The 17,609-nt window shown below is 43.5% G+C and overlaps 1 protein-coding gene across 1 annotated transcript in view; it reads left to right on the top strand.

Moving 5' to 3' along the window:
• Window positions 1-9,097: 9,097 nt before the first annotated feature.
• Window positions 9,098-17,609, top strand: part of PIP4K2A (phosphatidylinositol-5-phosphate 4-kinase type 2 alpha) — a 171,956-nt gene continuing 163,444 nt past the window's right edge. Inside the window, exon 1 of the mRNA XM_080810658.1 lies at window positions 9,098-9,356. Within this exon, the coding sequence (XP_080666784.1) occupies window positions 9,213-9,356 (144 nt within the window). The 5' untranslated portion in view covers window positions 9,098-9,212. The remainder of the gene's footprint in view (window positions 9,357-17,609) is intronic.

Genomic DNA, 17,609 nt, shown 5'->3' with positions numbered 1-17,609 from the left:
CCTCTTAAGGAGGCAGAGGTGGCTGAGGTGGGGGGAAGGGCAGACCCAAAGGGAACGGGAATCTGGCTGAGAAGTTTCCAGAGCATGAGGCCTGAGTGGAAGAGACCGTGGTGTGAAGGAGGTTATCTCCACATCTCCACAATCTTCAGTGGTCTTCACCCCTAAGGCACAGCACAGAAGCCACCTGCCCCCATCCTACTCACTCCTAGGAAATGGGAAAATCTACCTTCACGGAGTATGTACCTAATAGAGGACGTGATCTAGAAGATACGCGATCAAGTTCTCTGGTTTTCACCGAAGAACTGATCTAAGAGCGAAATGAAGTGCAAGATGGACTAAGAAAAGGACAGTTTGTGTGCATGGGCTGCGTGACCATGAGACCAGTCCCTCTTTCTCCAGTGTGGAAAGATCTCCAAGGCACGGCGTTAAGCGGGAAGGAAGCAAGCCGTAAAACACGATGTAAAGTGCATTCGCATTTCTGCAAATGAAAGTAGAGGGGAAGTGGAGTGGAGGGGGGGACTGTCCCTTTTTAGTCCATGGCTGCCTTCTGGTTTGAACTTTTGGCATGTAGCTGCTTTTTGCACAAATACAGCAATGAAATTTAAAAATGCTGTGATGCTGCTGCGTAGACTTCTTTTAAACTCAAGCACCGTCATTTCAGGACCACCTTCCTTCCCTCCCCACCCCCACACTCTTGCCACAGCACATATACCATATATTATTGAAAATGATCAGCTCATGGGTTTATCTTCTCCACTAAACTCTGGGCTCCTCAAGGGCAAGGAACGTATCTTATTCATCTTTGTGCCCAGAATCTTCTAGGATTTCCACACATACGTGATGAATGAGTGAGGAAAAAAATGGTAATAAACTTACTTCTGACTTCAGATTAGTCCCTGAGTTCTATTTTGTCACGTTTTAAAATATCACTATTATGACCTACTTAAAATGTGAGTATGAAGGCTTAAACAGAAAAAGCCCAAATTAATAAAAGCAAAGCAGAGTTCCTCATTGAAAGTGAGCTTTCCGACAACTCTCTGAAGATTTAAGATGCCTTATTTAAGATGAAAGCACCAACAAACGGCATGAGTATTATGAATGATCAACAGTCTCCTATCTTTAAAATTCAGGCCTAGAATTTTATGTAACGATGATTTCATCTATAGCTTCCTTTCAGTATAACATTTGGATGTTAGCAGGCACTAAAAATACATAGGGGAAATTTAAAGGAGCTCCTCTGAATCCAAGCAACAGGATGAAACTCAACTCCCCTCCTTTCAAGACTTGAGGAGACCTGAGAACGTAACTAAGACAGGTCTCTATAAGGTGACAGACACCAAATTATTATGACTGAAAGGAACCAGAACTTGACATACTAAGCACCCAAACTCAAAACTGAAAAAAACTCACACATAGAATTCTGAGGTCTCCGTACAGGTGAGAGAGAAAGGTCAGTGGATTTGCAGACTTCTAGATTGTTCTCTGGGGTCAAAATGGGGTGTGGAAATGGGGCTCCCCAGGTTTGGGAGAAAGGGTGTGAAGAACACAGTCGTGTCCGAGGGATACCATCGTAGGACGCCTCCTCACTGCTCTGGGGCTGCTCCTACTTAGGCGGGAGGCGGAAACAGTCCATTTCAGGAACTGAGAGCAGTGATGGAGGAAGTGGAAACAGCCTGGGTAGGAATGAGCATCTTACCGGGATCCCTTGTTCCTCTTTCCCGCTTCAGTTCTTCGCCCTGGGTGGATGGACTGTGTATTTCCCATATACACATTGATTATTTCTCTAGGTTTTCCTTGGTGTAGCATCAATATGGAATATAGCGTGTTTTTGAATTAAAAATACCACCATTAAAGCAGACTTAGGGTAAGATTGTTCTTTACATGCCTTCTCATTAAGAAAAACAGGTACTTGGGGGGCGCCTGGGTGGCTCAGTGGGTTAAAGCCTCTGTCTTTGCCTCAGGTCCTGATCTCAGAGTCTTGGGATCGAGCAGGGAGCCTGCTTCCCCCGCCCACCCCCACCTGCCTCTCTGCCTACTTGTGATCTCTGTCAAATAAATAAATAAAATCTTTAAAAAAGAAAAAGAAAAACAGGTACTTAAGCCAGAATGTCCCTTGATAGCAGGAATGTTAAAAACACAAATGCGGGAGTGACTGAGATCTTGCGCTAGGCTCTTTTTTCAGCAGCGAGGCCAAGTTTGTGCTTTCTGGACTCCCATCCACCTTGAGACACTACCACCCCTTGTAGATGAATTTGCCCATTTTTTTTCTCTATCTTTATTGTCAGGACTTCAGTCCGAGCCACCATTATTTCTTACTTAGTTTCCTGTATAGTTTCCTTTTTTCTCTCTCTATTTTAACATTCATGTTTCTTCAGTCTCTTCTCCTCATAGGAGCCCCTGAGATTTTTTACGAACAAATTATTAGCATCCTGAGGGTGCCTACGGCGTTTAGAAAAAAATTTAGATTCTTGCCAGGGTCTCAATGACCTGACCCCTGCCTTCCTTGTCAACACAGCCTTCCTCTGGCTTCTAGAATGGGGGTCCTCACACAGATGGCCCCTCTGGCCAGGCCACGTTTTGCCCCATTCTTTCCACTGCTGACTGCCATGGCTGACTCTCATCTTGCAGGCTTATAGATCTCTTCCTTGGTGAGGTTTTCTCTGACACGCTACCTATTTTCTATTCCTGCCCTGGGTTTATTACCCTCAGAACTCTGGTCACAATCTGTGATTGTAGGATTATCCCTTTACTTCTGCTCTGTGTCCTCTCAGACCGTAAACTCTGTGAGGGAAGAAGTCATATGTAGAACTTAGCATGCCATCTAGCACACAGTAGGTTCAATCAATAAATAGGAGTTACATAAATGCATTTTTCTGAAGTGTTAATGGAAAAATAAATAACTGAGGAAAATCCCAGCCCCCTCAACAATAGTCAATTTTAACTCGTGCTACCACCATAAGGGATTGGGGCAAGTTCACAGACACCTTGCAGGGTTTTCTGTCTCCCCACTTAGGGTCCTCATCAGTCTCCACACATGGGGTCCCCTTGCTTCCTGCTTCTTGACATGGTGGACTTTTTTCTTAATCAGGAAAAGGGCTCAGGCTAAAGTCTGATACCTCCAGTCTTTTCAGTCAGCCTTGGCTTCCGAAGGTCATACAGATTTGTATGGACATTGTTGATTAACAAAGAATAGACCTTCCTTCTTCCCAGAGCATTTGAAAGGCTCTCTTAAGTGTTGGACATTCTTGTTTTTAGGAGTTCCACCCCTTGTATCAAACGTGTTAAAAGGAATTCACAACTCACATTTAATGCAATACTCTTGCTGTAAAATATTTTGAACAATATTTTCATAATTTTGCTCTCAGACTCTTCTGACTATGACTAACATTTCATTTTTGGTTGGCTATATACTATCTTTTTAAATCAATCATTATGTATACTTGTAAAATAAATGCGAATTCACCAATACCTGTAAATGTAGTGACATTTTTGAATAAATGGAATAAGTTTGACTGTCCTATGTCGTGTTTTGTAGCCAGTTAATAAAATGTTTCTTATTAATATTAATTTTACAGTTTTCTTTTGGATTCAGTTTTTTTTAAGGTTTTATTTTTTTTTAAATATTTTATTTGACAGAGGTCACAAGCAGGCAGAGAGGCAGGCAGAGAGAGAGGAGGAAGCAGGCTCCCCGCAGAGCAGAGAGCCCGATGTGGGACTCGATCCCAGGACCCTGGGAACATGACCTGAGCAGAGGGCAGAGGCTTTAACCCCTTGAGCCACCCAGGCAGCCCTAAGGTTTTATTTTTAAGTAATCTCTGCACCCAACATGGGGCTCAAACTCACAACCCCAAGATCAAGCACTGGATACTCTACCGACTGAGCCAGGCAGGTGCCCCTGGATTCTCAAACTTATTCTAAAAAAAGAAAAGAAAAAAAAGGGTAGGTCCTAAGCACTGAGAATATGATGGTCAATTGATGAAAAAAGCTCTATCTCTATTTTCCTCATATTTGTAGTTTTGCTTTTTTTTTTTTTTCTTTTTTTAGGGACTCTGTGAGCTTCTCTTCCCCTTACATATTGGAAAATGGCCCATTCCAGTACAAACTTAGTTCAACACTGCCAAAATTATACTGTAACTATAATAAATAGCAAGGAATAACTTAAAAGGGTGTTCTGTTATAGGAATGGGCCAGTATGTTAAATGCTATTACTGTGTTATTTATTTAACCAGGGAAGATGATTGCATGTAAAAAAAATTACTATAAACATAACACAAATAAAGTTTAGAACATTTAGAAAATGCAGAAATATATTTTTAAAATCATTCTTCATCCAACACTTCACCCCTGATATATTACTCTTAACAGTATGATGTATTTTCTTTTGGTCTTTTACAAGTATACACACACACCTACATACATTTTATGATGTCAAAACCATACTTATATACAATTTTGTATCCATTTTTCTCACTTATATTAGCATCTGATTACTTTAGGTCATTATATTGTCTGAAAATACAACTTATATTGGTTGCATTACAGTCTGCTATTTAGATCTACTGTAATTCATGAAAATTGCTCTCACAATGCTAGATATTTCTATTTCTATTATAAAGGTGTGAGTAATAAAAATAGAATGCCATCAGAGATTGTCCTGTCCTCCACAGAGGTTCCAAAGGGGCTGCTAAAGTTCTCACCCTCTGGCTTGGGGACGGGAGGAGAAAGTGAGGCAGGCTGGGGTCCTGGTCACTCCCTATGTTGGCTCCTCTATGTCCAGTCTTCTCCCCATCCAGTCTCTCTAAGTCAGGCCAACGGAAGAGCTGCCAAGTAAGTGGTAGATTCCTGGAATTACCACCACCGTCCTGGAAGTCCCAGCCAGCTAGAGAAGCCAGAAGAATCACTATCAATATTTCATTTGGGTGGACAGCCCTACTAGCTGCTGCCAAACCACAGTGAGCCCTGGAGGGGTTTGGACGGCACAGCTAGACCCTCAGGACTCCCAGATGGCAAGTTGGGCTGCCTCTTGTCAACCCTCCCACTAAAGAAAAAGTAATTCGTATGTCGCAATTGAATTCTTGGATCCCATTTCTTACAGTTTGTTTGGGTTCAACTATATGGATTTTAATAATGGTCTTCCAAAATAATACCATTTTGGCTGGCAATGCTCTGGACGATACTACATTAGATGAAAGGGAATGGTCCACATCTTGCCTTGATTTCCTTATGCAGCAATGAAAGGCATAAAAGCTTCCAAACAGCATTACTGAATGACTCAATGAAGAATTCTAATTGGAATTATTCACCAAAGGAAGGTTGTTTTTCAGTGAAAGGGGTAATAAAATATAAAAGCAGAGCATCCCCTTATTTCAATTTTCATTTTTGGTATTGTATACCTTAGTCAACATCACACTTTCGCCATACTTTTCGAGGTTAGTAAATAGAACTGGTTAGGGTAAGAGACAGAAAAACAAAGACAACAGTAACAACAAGCAGAGACAAGTGAGCATCTGCCTTTCGATCTTCCCGACATTTCCTTCCTTCTTTGCAGTGAATTTGGCTGCTAGAGCATTTCTTGCAACTCTGATGAACTTGGCACTTGGATGAACAGCCCAAGAGGCCAAATGCAAACAAATGAAAGCAGATCCCCCCTGACCAACATAACCACATACATCCTGAGATCAAATTTCTTTGCTCTTCTTTCTCTAGCCACGCCTCTGGTCAAGACCCTTGAGACATGCTGGTGGTTGGGGTGCTGCAACTCTGCCTGAACAGACATAAGCTGCCTGAATGTGGTGCTGAACCAAGGTCATATGCATTGTTTCATTATTGCACAAACTCGGAGGAAAAGAGCAATCAAATTGTTAAGTTGCAAAATCCGTGTAGTATGTAACTTTCAACCTTATTGTTTTTTAAAGATTTTATTTATTTATTTGACACACAGAGAGAAATCACAAGTAGGCAGAAAGGCAGGCAGAGAGAGTTGGGGAAGCAGGCTCCCTGCTGAGCAGAGAGCCTGATGTGGGGCCCGATCCCAGGACCCCGAGATCATGACCTGAGCTGAAGGCAGAGGCTTAACCTACTGAGCCACCTAGGCGCCCAAACTTCAACCTTATTTTTAAAATTAATTAATTTAAAAATATTTATTTATTTATTTATTGTAGAGACAGAGATAGTGTGTGTACGTGGGGGAAGGACAAGAAGGAGATTCTTCCGGCAGATGCCGCGCTGAGCACAGAGCCCACCCTGGGGATCAAACTCATGATCTATGACATCATGACGGGAGCCAAAGCCAAGTCTGACACTTAACCAATAGAGCCATCCAGGTGTCCCTAACCTTCAACTTTAATTATGCCTCGCCTACCCTAATGTTCTAATAAACTTTTCTGAATGGAACTTGGTACAAACATTTACTGGGCATGAAAACTTTCTGTGTAATTTTGCAGTTAGAGATGAAAATTTCCTTACCATTTGTTCACCAAAACTTTGCTGTAGGTGCTACCAGAAAGGGAGTATGTTAGGTTCATCTGGAGAATACAGAGTGACTTCCACATGGACCCTTCCTTCAAGATTTATTATTTGCCAACAAATTAGGAAATCTCTTAAATCTAGATCTTAGTTGTCTGATGTATATCATTTGAGAACTGGATTAGGTATTTTCTGTGGTCGTTTCTGTGACTCCAGAATTTCCGCATCACACACCCCCTCTGCAAAGGACAAAGTTAATGCAAAAGGTCATTGGCAAAATCATTTAATGACCTATTCGCGAATGGTATTTACTATAGTGCCATTCAAATCAAGTTAAATCACCCCAAATTCTATCCCTTAACAATACTGTATCATATACTTGAAAGTTACTAAGAGAGCAGATCTTAAATGTTCTCATCACATACGTGGCACAAACACTAAGCAATTAGGTGTGAGGGAGAGGTTAACTAAGCTTATTGTCCTAATCATCTCACCACATATACATAGTAAAACATCAGGCTGTACTTCTTAAACCTATGCAATGTGATATGTCAGTTGTAACTCAATGAAGCTGGAAAAAAAAATTCTGTCCTTTAAGGGATACATCTCTGCTCATTACTATCCAAAAATAGCACATAGATGTTCATCTCCATGTCTATGCTCCTGACAGGCCCAGACAGGGATGATGCCTTGTGCGCAAACCCTTATCTTCCTGCTCTCCTACGTCTGACCGTCCCCACAGGTGTCCATCTCCCCTTCCTAAGGTTCCTTCAACACGTTGTCATCACTAAATCCAGTTTTTTAGCGTTCACAGCACGCCGTCTTGCATTAATGATTACATTAATGATACACAATTAAATACAATGAAATGCTTACAGAGCAAATCAAGTGTTATGGAAACACTGAGGTGAACAGATTGATTTTGACCAGGAGGACCATGAAAGCACTAGAGAAGAGATAATATTTGAGCACAGCCGTTTCCAAGGCCAGGACCTGGTAAAGGGGTTTATGTGGAGTAATGGTGAGAAGCAGTAATCAGTGATGATTCTAAGCTTTCAAACCTGGATCAATGAAAATTTGTTAAACAAATGAACTTCTAGCTGGGGTAACTGAGTGATAGGAATGCCATTTCCAATAGAATATAAAGAGACAACTTGGTTTTAGACACTTATTTTTTTTTTTAAGATTTTATTTGAGAGAGAACACACAAGCAGGGGGAAAGGCAGGCGGAGAGGGAGAAGCAGGCTTCCCTCAGAGGAGGGAGCCCGCTGCAGGGCTAGATCCCAGGACCCAGGGATCATGATCAGAGCCAAAGGCAGGCATTCAACACACTGAGCCAACCAGATGCCTCCATTTTAGACATTAAAAAAAAAAATGCATTTAAGTTGTGGACACTTTTTAAAGTGGACAACTGATGTAGAGATATTCACCCAGGCACTTAATTCCCTGAGGTCAGTGGAGATTATATGGGTTATTTGCAAGTACTCTACATTTTATGAGATTTGAGCATTTCAAGGGATGAGGGTCTGTCACCCTTTGTCTCCTTGACAGAACCAAGCACATCACCAAGCACACAGTGGGCACCCACTATATTTGAGTCGAGTAATAATGACAATAGATAACATGTTTGCCCGGTGGGCTGAGTCAGGGCAGGTTTGGGGACAGTACTGTGTTTAGACACACTTGTAACGGCAGCTTCCTGAGGTGGTCATTTATTCCCAGCATTAAGGTGTACATGGATGAAGATGATGAACAGGCATCCGTGGAAGGTAAGTGGAATGGATAAATGGAAGAAATGTAAGGGACCTTGCCGAGGAGCTGAAGTAGAAGGTGCAGTTTGGGGCATGACTCTCCAGGCGAAACCACGGGCTGTGAACCAGAAATCCAGGGTCTTGCCCGGTGGTGGGGGTAGGAAAGACAGCCAGTGTGGTGGGTGGGCGTCTCCACTCTGCAGGACTCAGTGCAGAGGTCTGCAGTCCAGTGTATAAAAGGCCCGAAAGTTAAAGGCACAATAGGAGTGTCACTTCATGTCAGTGTCACTCTGGGAGGTGGCCAACGATGTGCCCAGGTCCTTTCCCTTGGTGCTAGGGAAGCCCCGGGCTCCACGCAGCATTTCAGGACTCGCCAGCTCTTCGGACTCCTGGCAACGGTAAGTGGCGGTTCCCTGAGCCTCATTCCTTCGCCCGACCGCCGCCTCTGGGGGCTCCTCTTCTCGGTTCTCCATACTCTTCCGTCCTTCCACCTCCCTTTCTCCCTGGGGAGCAAAAGGGGGTGCCAAGCCGGAGTCCTCCGGCTCCCCGCCGGCCTCTTCAGCGGGACCGGAGCGGCCGCCTTGAGGTCGCGGGCACACCGGGGGCGGCCGGACCGCGGCGGAGCCGGAGCCGGAGCCCGAGCGCTAGGCTGCAGCTTAACGGTCCCGCGGCCGCGCCCCGCCTGGCGGCGCCGCAGCTGCTACCCGCCCGCCCCCTGCGTCATGACGCCGGCGCCCAACGCGGAAGCCGCTCGCGGCGCGCCTGGTCCAGCCGCGGGCTGAGCGCGGAGCCGCGGCGGGCGCGGGATCCGGGCCGGGGCGCGAGCCGAGCGCAGCCTCCCTCCTCTGTCGGGCCGAGCGGGCAAAGCGGGCGGAGTGGGCACGGCGCGCCGGGACCGCCGCCGGGGGGATGCGGCTGCCTCCCCCGGCCGGCGTGTAGAGAGGGCGGGTCCCCGGCCTCGGGAGCGCGGCGGTGGAGGGGACGGAGGCGGCGGCCATGGCGACCCCCGGCAACCTGGGGTCTTCCGTCTTGGCGAGCAAGACCAAGACCAAGAAGAAGCACTTCGTGGCGCAGAAAGTGAAGCTCTTTCGGGCCAGCGATCCGCTGCTCAGCGTCCTGATGTGGGGGGTAAACCACTCGGTAAGGGCACGGGCTGCGGCGCGCAGTCCCTTTCCTCCTCCTCCTCCTCTTCCTCCTCGCTCCCCTCCTCCTTCTGCTGCAGCTGCTGCGGGGCGGGGAGCCGGAGCGGGGACCCGGCCCTCCGGCTGCTCGCTCTCCGGGGTTGTCCGCCAGCCGCGGCGCCTTGGTGCCCCCATCCCCGCGGCGCGCGCCCGCCTCTCCGGGTGCCCCGGGCGCCCCTTGAACCCCGTTTGGACCTAGGGCCGGGTGCAGGACGAGGGGTCCCGTCTGCAGTTGAACCCTGCGGCGGGGACCAGTGTGGTCCCCCGTCCGCGCATTCGTCCGTCGGTCGGCCGGTCCTCGCAGCCGGGCAACTGGGAAGTTTGTGTGGGGCACGGCTCCGCCTGGGCTGTCATCCCAGGCGGGGGCTGCCGGGGTCTGAGTCTTGGACATCGCTCCCTTATGGCAGCGGGTGACGGGGGCGGTCGGGTCCTCCGCTGGCTGGCAGGTGTACCTGTGCGAGGCTAGGAGCGTCTGGAGCCTCCCCGCGGGGGAAGAGGGGTGAGAATACTGGAGATCGGGAGATGTGGTCAGGGCTTTAGTGCTTCGGTCCTTTTTTTCCTTTAAAGGCGATATCATTGGATACAAGGAATCTTTTTGGCAAAGAAAAAGCTCATGTAAATATGGCACTGGTGTTTAGCATCTTCCTCTGCTCCTCTCCCGCATCACCCTGCCGCTGTGCGGGCTGAAGAGCTGCTTGGCGGGGAGTCTTCCTCCCCACACCTCCTCCCCCACCTTGGGGAGCCAGGCCGAAGTCACCGACTGCGGAAAGGCGGCCTGGGGAATGACAGCAGGAGGGGGTCTCCGCGGGCGCGCACAGAAAGCGGTCTCGAATTGGCCGCACCCGTTTTGGGGGTTTGTTTAAAAGGCTGGAGGAGAACGCTCCGAAAGGTTAGCTTAACACACAGCCAGGGGTGGTGGGAGACGCGCCGCTGCGGACTCTGCGGACTGCGGTTTGAGGGTCTGAAATAGCCTCTTGCTGATCTTACTGCGAGAAACTCCTGCGGTTTTAATCTCCTTAGGATCAGGAAACACGAGAGGAGCTGTTGGCTGAGCCATGAAAGTTTAAATGAGTCTGTGAATTTTGACCATGACCTTACCACTGCAGTCAGTTAGCATGTGAGGAAGAGTGTAAGCTTGCTTGCTGTACTTTTGATTTTTATGGATGTCTGTGTGCCCTTTTCAGCATAATAGAAATGACAGTAAGCCATTCTCAGTTTAAGGAAGTTGTTTAAAATGGATCAAAAGCATCGTATTTGTATTTTCCTTTCTCAGGCTGAGCTGGGGAAAAGGCGAATTAGCATATCAGGATTGACTGTGCTTGCATGAAATGATTGTGTTTAAGAGAGTTGTTTAAGAAAATGAGTTGTGTTAAAGAAAATGACTGCCTAATCCACTGGCCTTCTTAACTTCCTGATAACTTCTTTAGCAATTAGGAACGTGAGCTTTTACAAGCGCCTATGTTAATGCCCCTAAACTCTCCAAAGTTTCATTGTAGTAAGTGAAATGGAATTTTCCCTCTATAATGAATCTACAATTTAGGGTTATGTCTAATTCTATTAAGCTTTTAAAATTCTGTATGTTAGTTGCTGTTTCAAAAATATTAATATTGTTCTATATTTATTGGTGCTTTTATCTCCTTGAGAGCTCGGGTGTTTTGGTCAGGTGAGTTTGTGTGTGAGGGTTTAATGTAGTAAAGCATTAGTGCCAACAATATGCTGCGGAAAAAGTGTGCTTTCTGGGGATTAGTCTGAATTCCAATTTACTTTACAAAATCTTGTAATTGTGCATATTTTCTTTTAACCACTTATGCTGTACCTTATGTTTATGAATTGCTACATTTGTTTTAGAATTTCTTGCTAATTGGAACTTTCGAAACTACTTATGGCTTATAAATATAATGTATGGTTTGTAGATGGTACCTTTTATGTTATTTTCTTTTGCTTTCAAGAAAAGTTAGCAATTCTCAGTATAGTCATCCCAAGGAGTCAAGTTTCCTTAGTATGTAATGTAACCATGTTATTCTTCGAACAAAGATGTAGTAGGCAAATAGACAGTACCAGTCACTGTGCAAAAGATGGCTAAAACTGCCCATATTTTCATCCAAATATCTTTATTTTGAGGGCTTCACTGACATAAGAATGTTCTGTTTCACAGTGTTCTTTTTCAAAATGTCTGTTTTCTTTATTTCTGGAAAAAAAGTGTATATAACTATGAAATCTAAACACCAAGATGCCATGTATTTGTGGTGGATTTCATTTTAGGTAACAAAGTCTAATACTAGATAAACATTTTTATATGAACTTGACCAAATATGACCAAAGTCTACAGTATAATATGAGAATAAACTACATCAGCATTATTAAGGAGCAAGCTTACTGTTTTGTATGATAGGGACATTTGAGAAAGCTTAGCAGAGAAGGAGCAGATCATTTAAATCAGGCTTTCTCCTTCGTTTTTAATGTGACCACAATTAATGGGAAAAGACTTCTCATGAATATAGCAATTTCATGCTTTTATAATTCATTTGAATTTGTCTGACAGATATTTAGCAACAACTGTACATTTGTAGCACTAAAGGAAAACTTCATATATATTTTATCATGGAGGCATCTTATATGGGGATTGGGAACCTACACTCTGGTAAAATGCTCAGTGTACATGTGTTCTAATTTTTTCTCTAATTCTGCTGACCTTGGGCATGATAACTAACTAGTGTTTGCATTGATGTTTGCATCTATGAAAGTAAGGTGATTGGACTGGATGATTTCCAAGTATTTTTCTAACTTCGAGATTCAACCATTTTTACAGTCCACTGGGTTCATAGCATTATGTTAGGATCTGTAGACTAGCAGTAGTTAATGGTATAGAACAAAAATGGCATTACTGGGCGCCTGGGTGGCTCAGTGGGTTAAGCCGCTGCCTTCGGCTCAGGTCATGATCTCAGGGTCCTGGGATCGAGTCCCACATCGGGCTCTCTGCTCAGCGGGGAGCCTGCTTCCCTCTCTCTCTCTGTCTGCCTCTCTGCCTACTTGTGATCTCTGTCAAATAAATAATAATAAAAAAAATTAAAAAAAAATGGCATTACTATTGTAACCTTGAAAATGCAGGGGCATTCAGGGAATTCTCAAGGCTGTGACTAGCGGGAAGAAATCTGTGGTGATTGTTAGAGAGGTGTGAACTAGGAGTTTGTTGGATTGATCGGAGTTGGACTGCATTGCAGTCTGTGAAGTCAAAGTCTATTTGATTGAAATGTAAAAACTGGCAATTAAGGTGGAAATTTCCAAGTCCATTGTGGTGGTAACTCTCAATGACAAGAATAAGCCTGACTTTGTGTGGTGAATTTGATATGTTACTGCTTTCTAACTTAAAATACCCATCAGTAAATGGATCCCTGCCAATTTTTATTTTAAGTATTTTAAGCAGGGAATATAATTGAATACATAAAGGAAAAAAGACGACTTAAGCAGGCAATTTTGTCTTGTTACATTTGGAATTAAACTAAAAATGATCAGGCAGTTAGCTTTCTAAAATTATATTTTAATAGTGTGTGGAGCATGTAGCATGAGAGAAGCCAAGACTTATTTTAAAGAGATATCCTAAAATATTTTTATGGAGAGTGAAATGTGAGCCTTTTGGAAATTAGTATTTAAAGACCTAATTCAATATCTAAAGGAATTTGTCTGTATAGAAAAAAATTAAAGGATATAAAACTTGTCGAAAACAAATATAGCATTTAGAAGTAGTCAGTATTAATGTTAAATTCCTTTTGTGGCAAGCTGTAGAAATGTGAATGAGCTTAGCCAAAAACTTTACTTGTTAGGAGGATTTTGGAGGTCTGTCCTGTGCAAGGACCAATTAGTAACCAAACCTAGAGAACAGGAATAGGGTTGAGTTCAGCAGTAATTGGAACCAGGTGCTTGGGTGCTGTTGGGACTTTTCTGTCCATTTTGGCTTTCTTCGTGCTCAAGGCTCACTGGTTTCCTCCACAGGGCAGGAAACTAATGGTTCCTGAATTTCACATTTTGTAATTTCTGCCCCCCCACAAAAAGGGACTTTCTTTCTCTGCTTCAGTTATAAAAATCCCGTGGAGGGATTCTGACTGGTCCAGCATCGCCCTGGGCTAGCAGTTAGGAAAAGGTGGAAGTTGCTCTTGCCTTTTGGAACAGTTCCCATAGGAGTGGAGGAGGGCTTGGAGAGGCCGTATCAGGCTGGTGTCTGTCCTAGTGGTAGAGCTGGGGTGTTTATCTTGGTGTCTGGGTACCATGTTTTGTGTGTTTGGGCAAATATGCAGTTTTCTGGGTAGAGCATCGTAGCTTTTGTTATATTCTCAACAAGTCCTGGGAGTTGAATTAGGTAAATACTATATTGGAGAACTAGTGACATCTTTTAGGTTTGTGGATTTATATTTGGGCATTGAAAAAAATGAAAGAAGGAAGCTAGGTTTAAAAATGAAATGAGTGACTGTGACATGTCGACTGAATGGGATATAATGAGGTGATTAAAATAGTAATTAGCTAGACATTAGATGAAACTTATTGAATGGAACCCAAATAACCATTCATTCAAGAACTAGTCTTGCACTGTTTTTGTTTTTGTTTCTAAGTAGGCTCCAACGCCAGGTTTAACTCATGACCCTGAGATCGAGACCTGAGCCGAAATCAAGAGTTGGCTGATTAACTGACTCTGAGACACCCAGGCTCCTCAGTCTCACACTATTTTTATTTCTCCCTTTACTTTAGAGCAAAGAAGAATGCCAAGTAGACACACAACATTTATTACTAAGGAAACAGTTTTATGCCCCTTCACACTTAGGATTAGATCCTGAGAAAAGAATACATTTTCTTCTCCATTTCCCAGATACCTTAGGCTGGACTTGAGTGTTCAGAATGATGCCCGTGGCAAGGCAGCGATTTCTCTTTCTAAACCAGGATTGTCTGCTCCGCCTTTAGAAAGACTTTCAGCAAGAACTGTAATAAACAAAATCTACCTTAAGTTGAGTAGAAAATGCAGTCAAGCAGAGTAATTAATTCGGCCAACATACCCTTTGAAATACAAATTTTGGAATTTAAGGGAATTAGTGCAATTTGGCAAAACGGTTTGTGGTCAGACAGATTAGGTTCAAATCCTGCCTCCATCAATTATGGACTCGTTGAACAGATGATTTATCCACTTTAGCCTCAATTTACTCATTTTGAAAATAGAGACGATGATGATTCTATCACAGGATTATTCTGAGTGTTAAGTAAGATAATGTATTTAAAGTCTAGAACTGTAATTAGCACATAATAGGGAGTTAGTAATTGATACCCCAAAATGTTCAAGTTCAGATGCAGTTAGGCTGTTAACATATTCATAAGCACCAGAGAAGTGCTTCTCAAAATTTAATGTGTGTATGAATCACTTGAGAACACTTTAAGAAATGCAGATTCTGACTTAGCAGGTCCTGGGGTGTGGGGGTGGGTCCCCGAGACTGCATTTATTGGGCTCATAGATGATGACATTGCTGGTCCTTGGGACACATGTTGAGTAGCAAAGCCATAGGGCTAAAAATAAAGAGAAATACCCAGGATTTGTCCCCTGACTGCATGCAATGACTCTCCTTGGGAGAATGGTGACTCCATGGTAGAGTTAGGAGAAGGAATTGTTTATTGAAAAAGGTTAAAAAATTTTTCTGGCTGGCTCAGTTGGTAGAGCATGGGACTCTTAATTTCAGGGTTGTGAGTTCACGCCTCACATTGGGCTTGGAGGTTACTTAAATACATTAAGTGTTAATCTGCAGGTGATGGTGAATGGATATTCTAGGGACAGTGCCCACGGGGGTGGGGAGTGTTAGAAGGTGGAATTATAGCTCAGGAGCAAGGTTAAGGCTGAGATGGAGAATGGAGACTTATCCATGCTGGGTTGCTAAAAACAGGGGTAAAGTAGGTCTCCGAGGAAAACAACTGGCTTTGAGGGAGGGATGGAGGAAGAAGAAACAGGAAACACGACGAAACTCTGCAGGAAGGCTAGCAGATAAGTGCTTCAGAGATCGTGATGTTCAGGGATGTACTTTTCCTGACAGTGGCTGATTGGTATGTGTGCACGCACGCATGTGTGTGTGCGAGCTTAAAGAGTTAGAGAACAAATGAATAGAAATAGAGGCAGCATTTCTTTTGAGAAGGTTAGAAGTAGAAGGAAGGTGGAACATGCCCTTTTATTTCGGGTTACCAAGGTATTTTCCTCGCCTCCATCACTTTCCATTCTCATCTCTACCAACGTAACCAGATTTGTTACCTTTCTTGAAATGTTAAAAATACCTTCTAGCTTATTTCCCTGTATCTACTTTTTTTTTTTCTTAAAGATTTTATTTATTTATTTGACAGAGAGACATCACAGTAGACAGAGAGGCAGGCAGAGAGAGAGAGAGAGGGAAGCAGGCTCCCCGCTGAGCAGAGAGCTTGATGTGGGGCTCCATCCCAGGACCCTGAGATCATGACCTGAGCCTAAGGCAGCAGCTTAACCCACTGAGCCACCCAGGCGCCCCTCCCTGTATCTACTTTTATCCACATTTCCCTTTTGTGCCACGTACCCCTATGGCAGTCTAGTGAAGGCTGTGTTCCCCTTCACAGAATAATGCTTCTGAATGAATAAATGAAAATACGTAAAGCTGCATGCTACCAAGTTCATGGATCCCCTGAATTCTGTCCATCGACCACTTGGGAGGTGTGGAACCTAATTGAGAACTCTTGAAAGAATAAGGTAGGAGTGGGTGTGGGGTGAGAAATGGGGGAGAGCGTGCAGCAGCCAGGAAGAATAATACATAGCAGGAATGTGCACAGATGAAATTAATACCTGTTGAGCACACAGTGCTAGTAGGTGGTGGGATTCAAACCTGTACCCACAACCATTGAACTTGGCTGCCTGGGCCAGCCTCGGAGTTAGTCATTTCTGTGCTTTCCTTAGTCTGTTCTTCCCCTTCTTTTCTTTAGTCTTAAAAGCTATACTTTGACAGACTGTAAGCTATTAATATGGAGTATTACCTATTAATATGTGTTTAAAACAGTTTTTCCTTTATAGGAAGAAAGTCATTGCATGTATTCAAAGCACATAGGAAGAAAACACATATATTATATATTATATATATTATAATATATATTATAATAAATTTTATTTATTATATATTATAATAAATTATAATAAATTTTGTGTGTGTGTGTGTATACATATACATATACACACACACAAAATTTATTAAAGAAAAATGTAGGGATTTTGAAGACAGTAACCTGCCTAAAGATAAGCCTTTACATTCAAAGTAATTTTTCAGAGTTTTTCACCTGTCGGCCATGCTTAAGAGCTTGGACTCGGTGCCACACTGTTTGGTTGGCTTTGACAAAGTCATTTGGGCTCTCTCTCAGTTCCTTCTTTGTAAAAAGAGATAATAATAGTATCTAGTACAGAGATTTGCTGTATGGGTGAGATGAGTTTGTACTTGTACGATACCTAAAGAGTTGCTGGCACATAGTAAGTTGTTAATGAATGTTAGCAGTCATTAGTACGTTTTAAAAAATGTTTTAAATGAGAAAACATGAGCAATTATTAGAGTGCATGTTAAATTAATGTTATATGAACATTGTTCATAGATACAAAGTCACTGCAGCAGTTGCATCCTTGAGCATCTTGGAGTTGCAAATTAATCCTTTTAGAATTATCTTTGTGCCTTTGCTTTAGTTTCTCTATCTATTTTGTTGTAATGGCCTTTCTTGTATCTTTAATGCTTCCACTACGGATCAGGTTGTTTGAGGTGTCAAAAATTTGATTCAGATTCATTAGTTGTACATTGTATTAGCTCTTTCTTTCTTTCTTTCTTTTCTTTTTTAACTTCCTTCCTTGCTTCCTTCCTTCCTTCCGTGTCACTATGTGAGACTCTTGGGATGCAAAATGAATATATTGTGGACCCTGCCCTCCAACTGATCATAACTACAGGGGAGAGAGACATAGACGCAGACCTTATGTATAAATAATAGAGTGTCAGGAATGCTGGGGTTCAGGGTGTTGCACAGGGTGGTCAGACTATAAACAGGGAGGATGAAGGAGATGAAGGGGTTGGGATATCTGGGGGAAGGGCATTTTAGGTAGAAGGAACAGCTTGTGCAAAGGCCCAGAGCTAATGGTGGCTCTTAGAAGCTGCAAGGAAGCCTGTGTGGCTGGAGCAGTGTAAGAAAGGGGGAA

The sequence above is a fragment of the Martes martes genome, assembly GCF_963455335.1.
Source record: "Martes martes genome assembly, chromosome: 8".
Classification (NCBI taxonomy): Eukaryota; Metazoa; Chordata; class Mammalia; order Carnivora; family Mustelidae; genus Martes; species Martes martes.
Note: the sequence above shows the minus strand (reverse complement) of the source record. Positions and strands in the feature narration are given on the sequence as shown.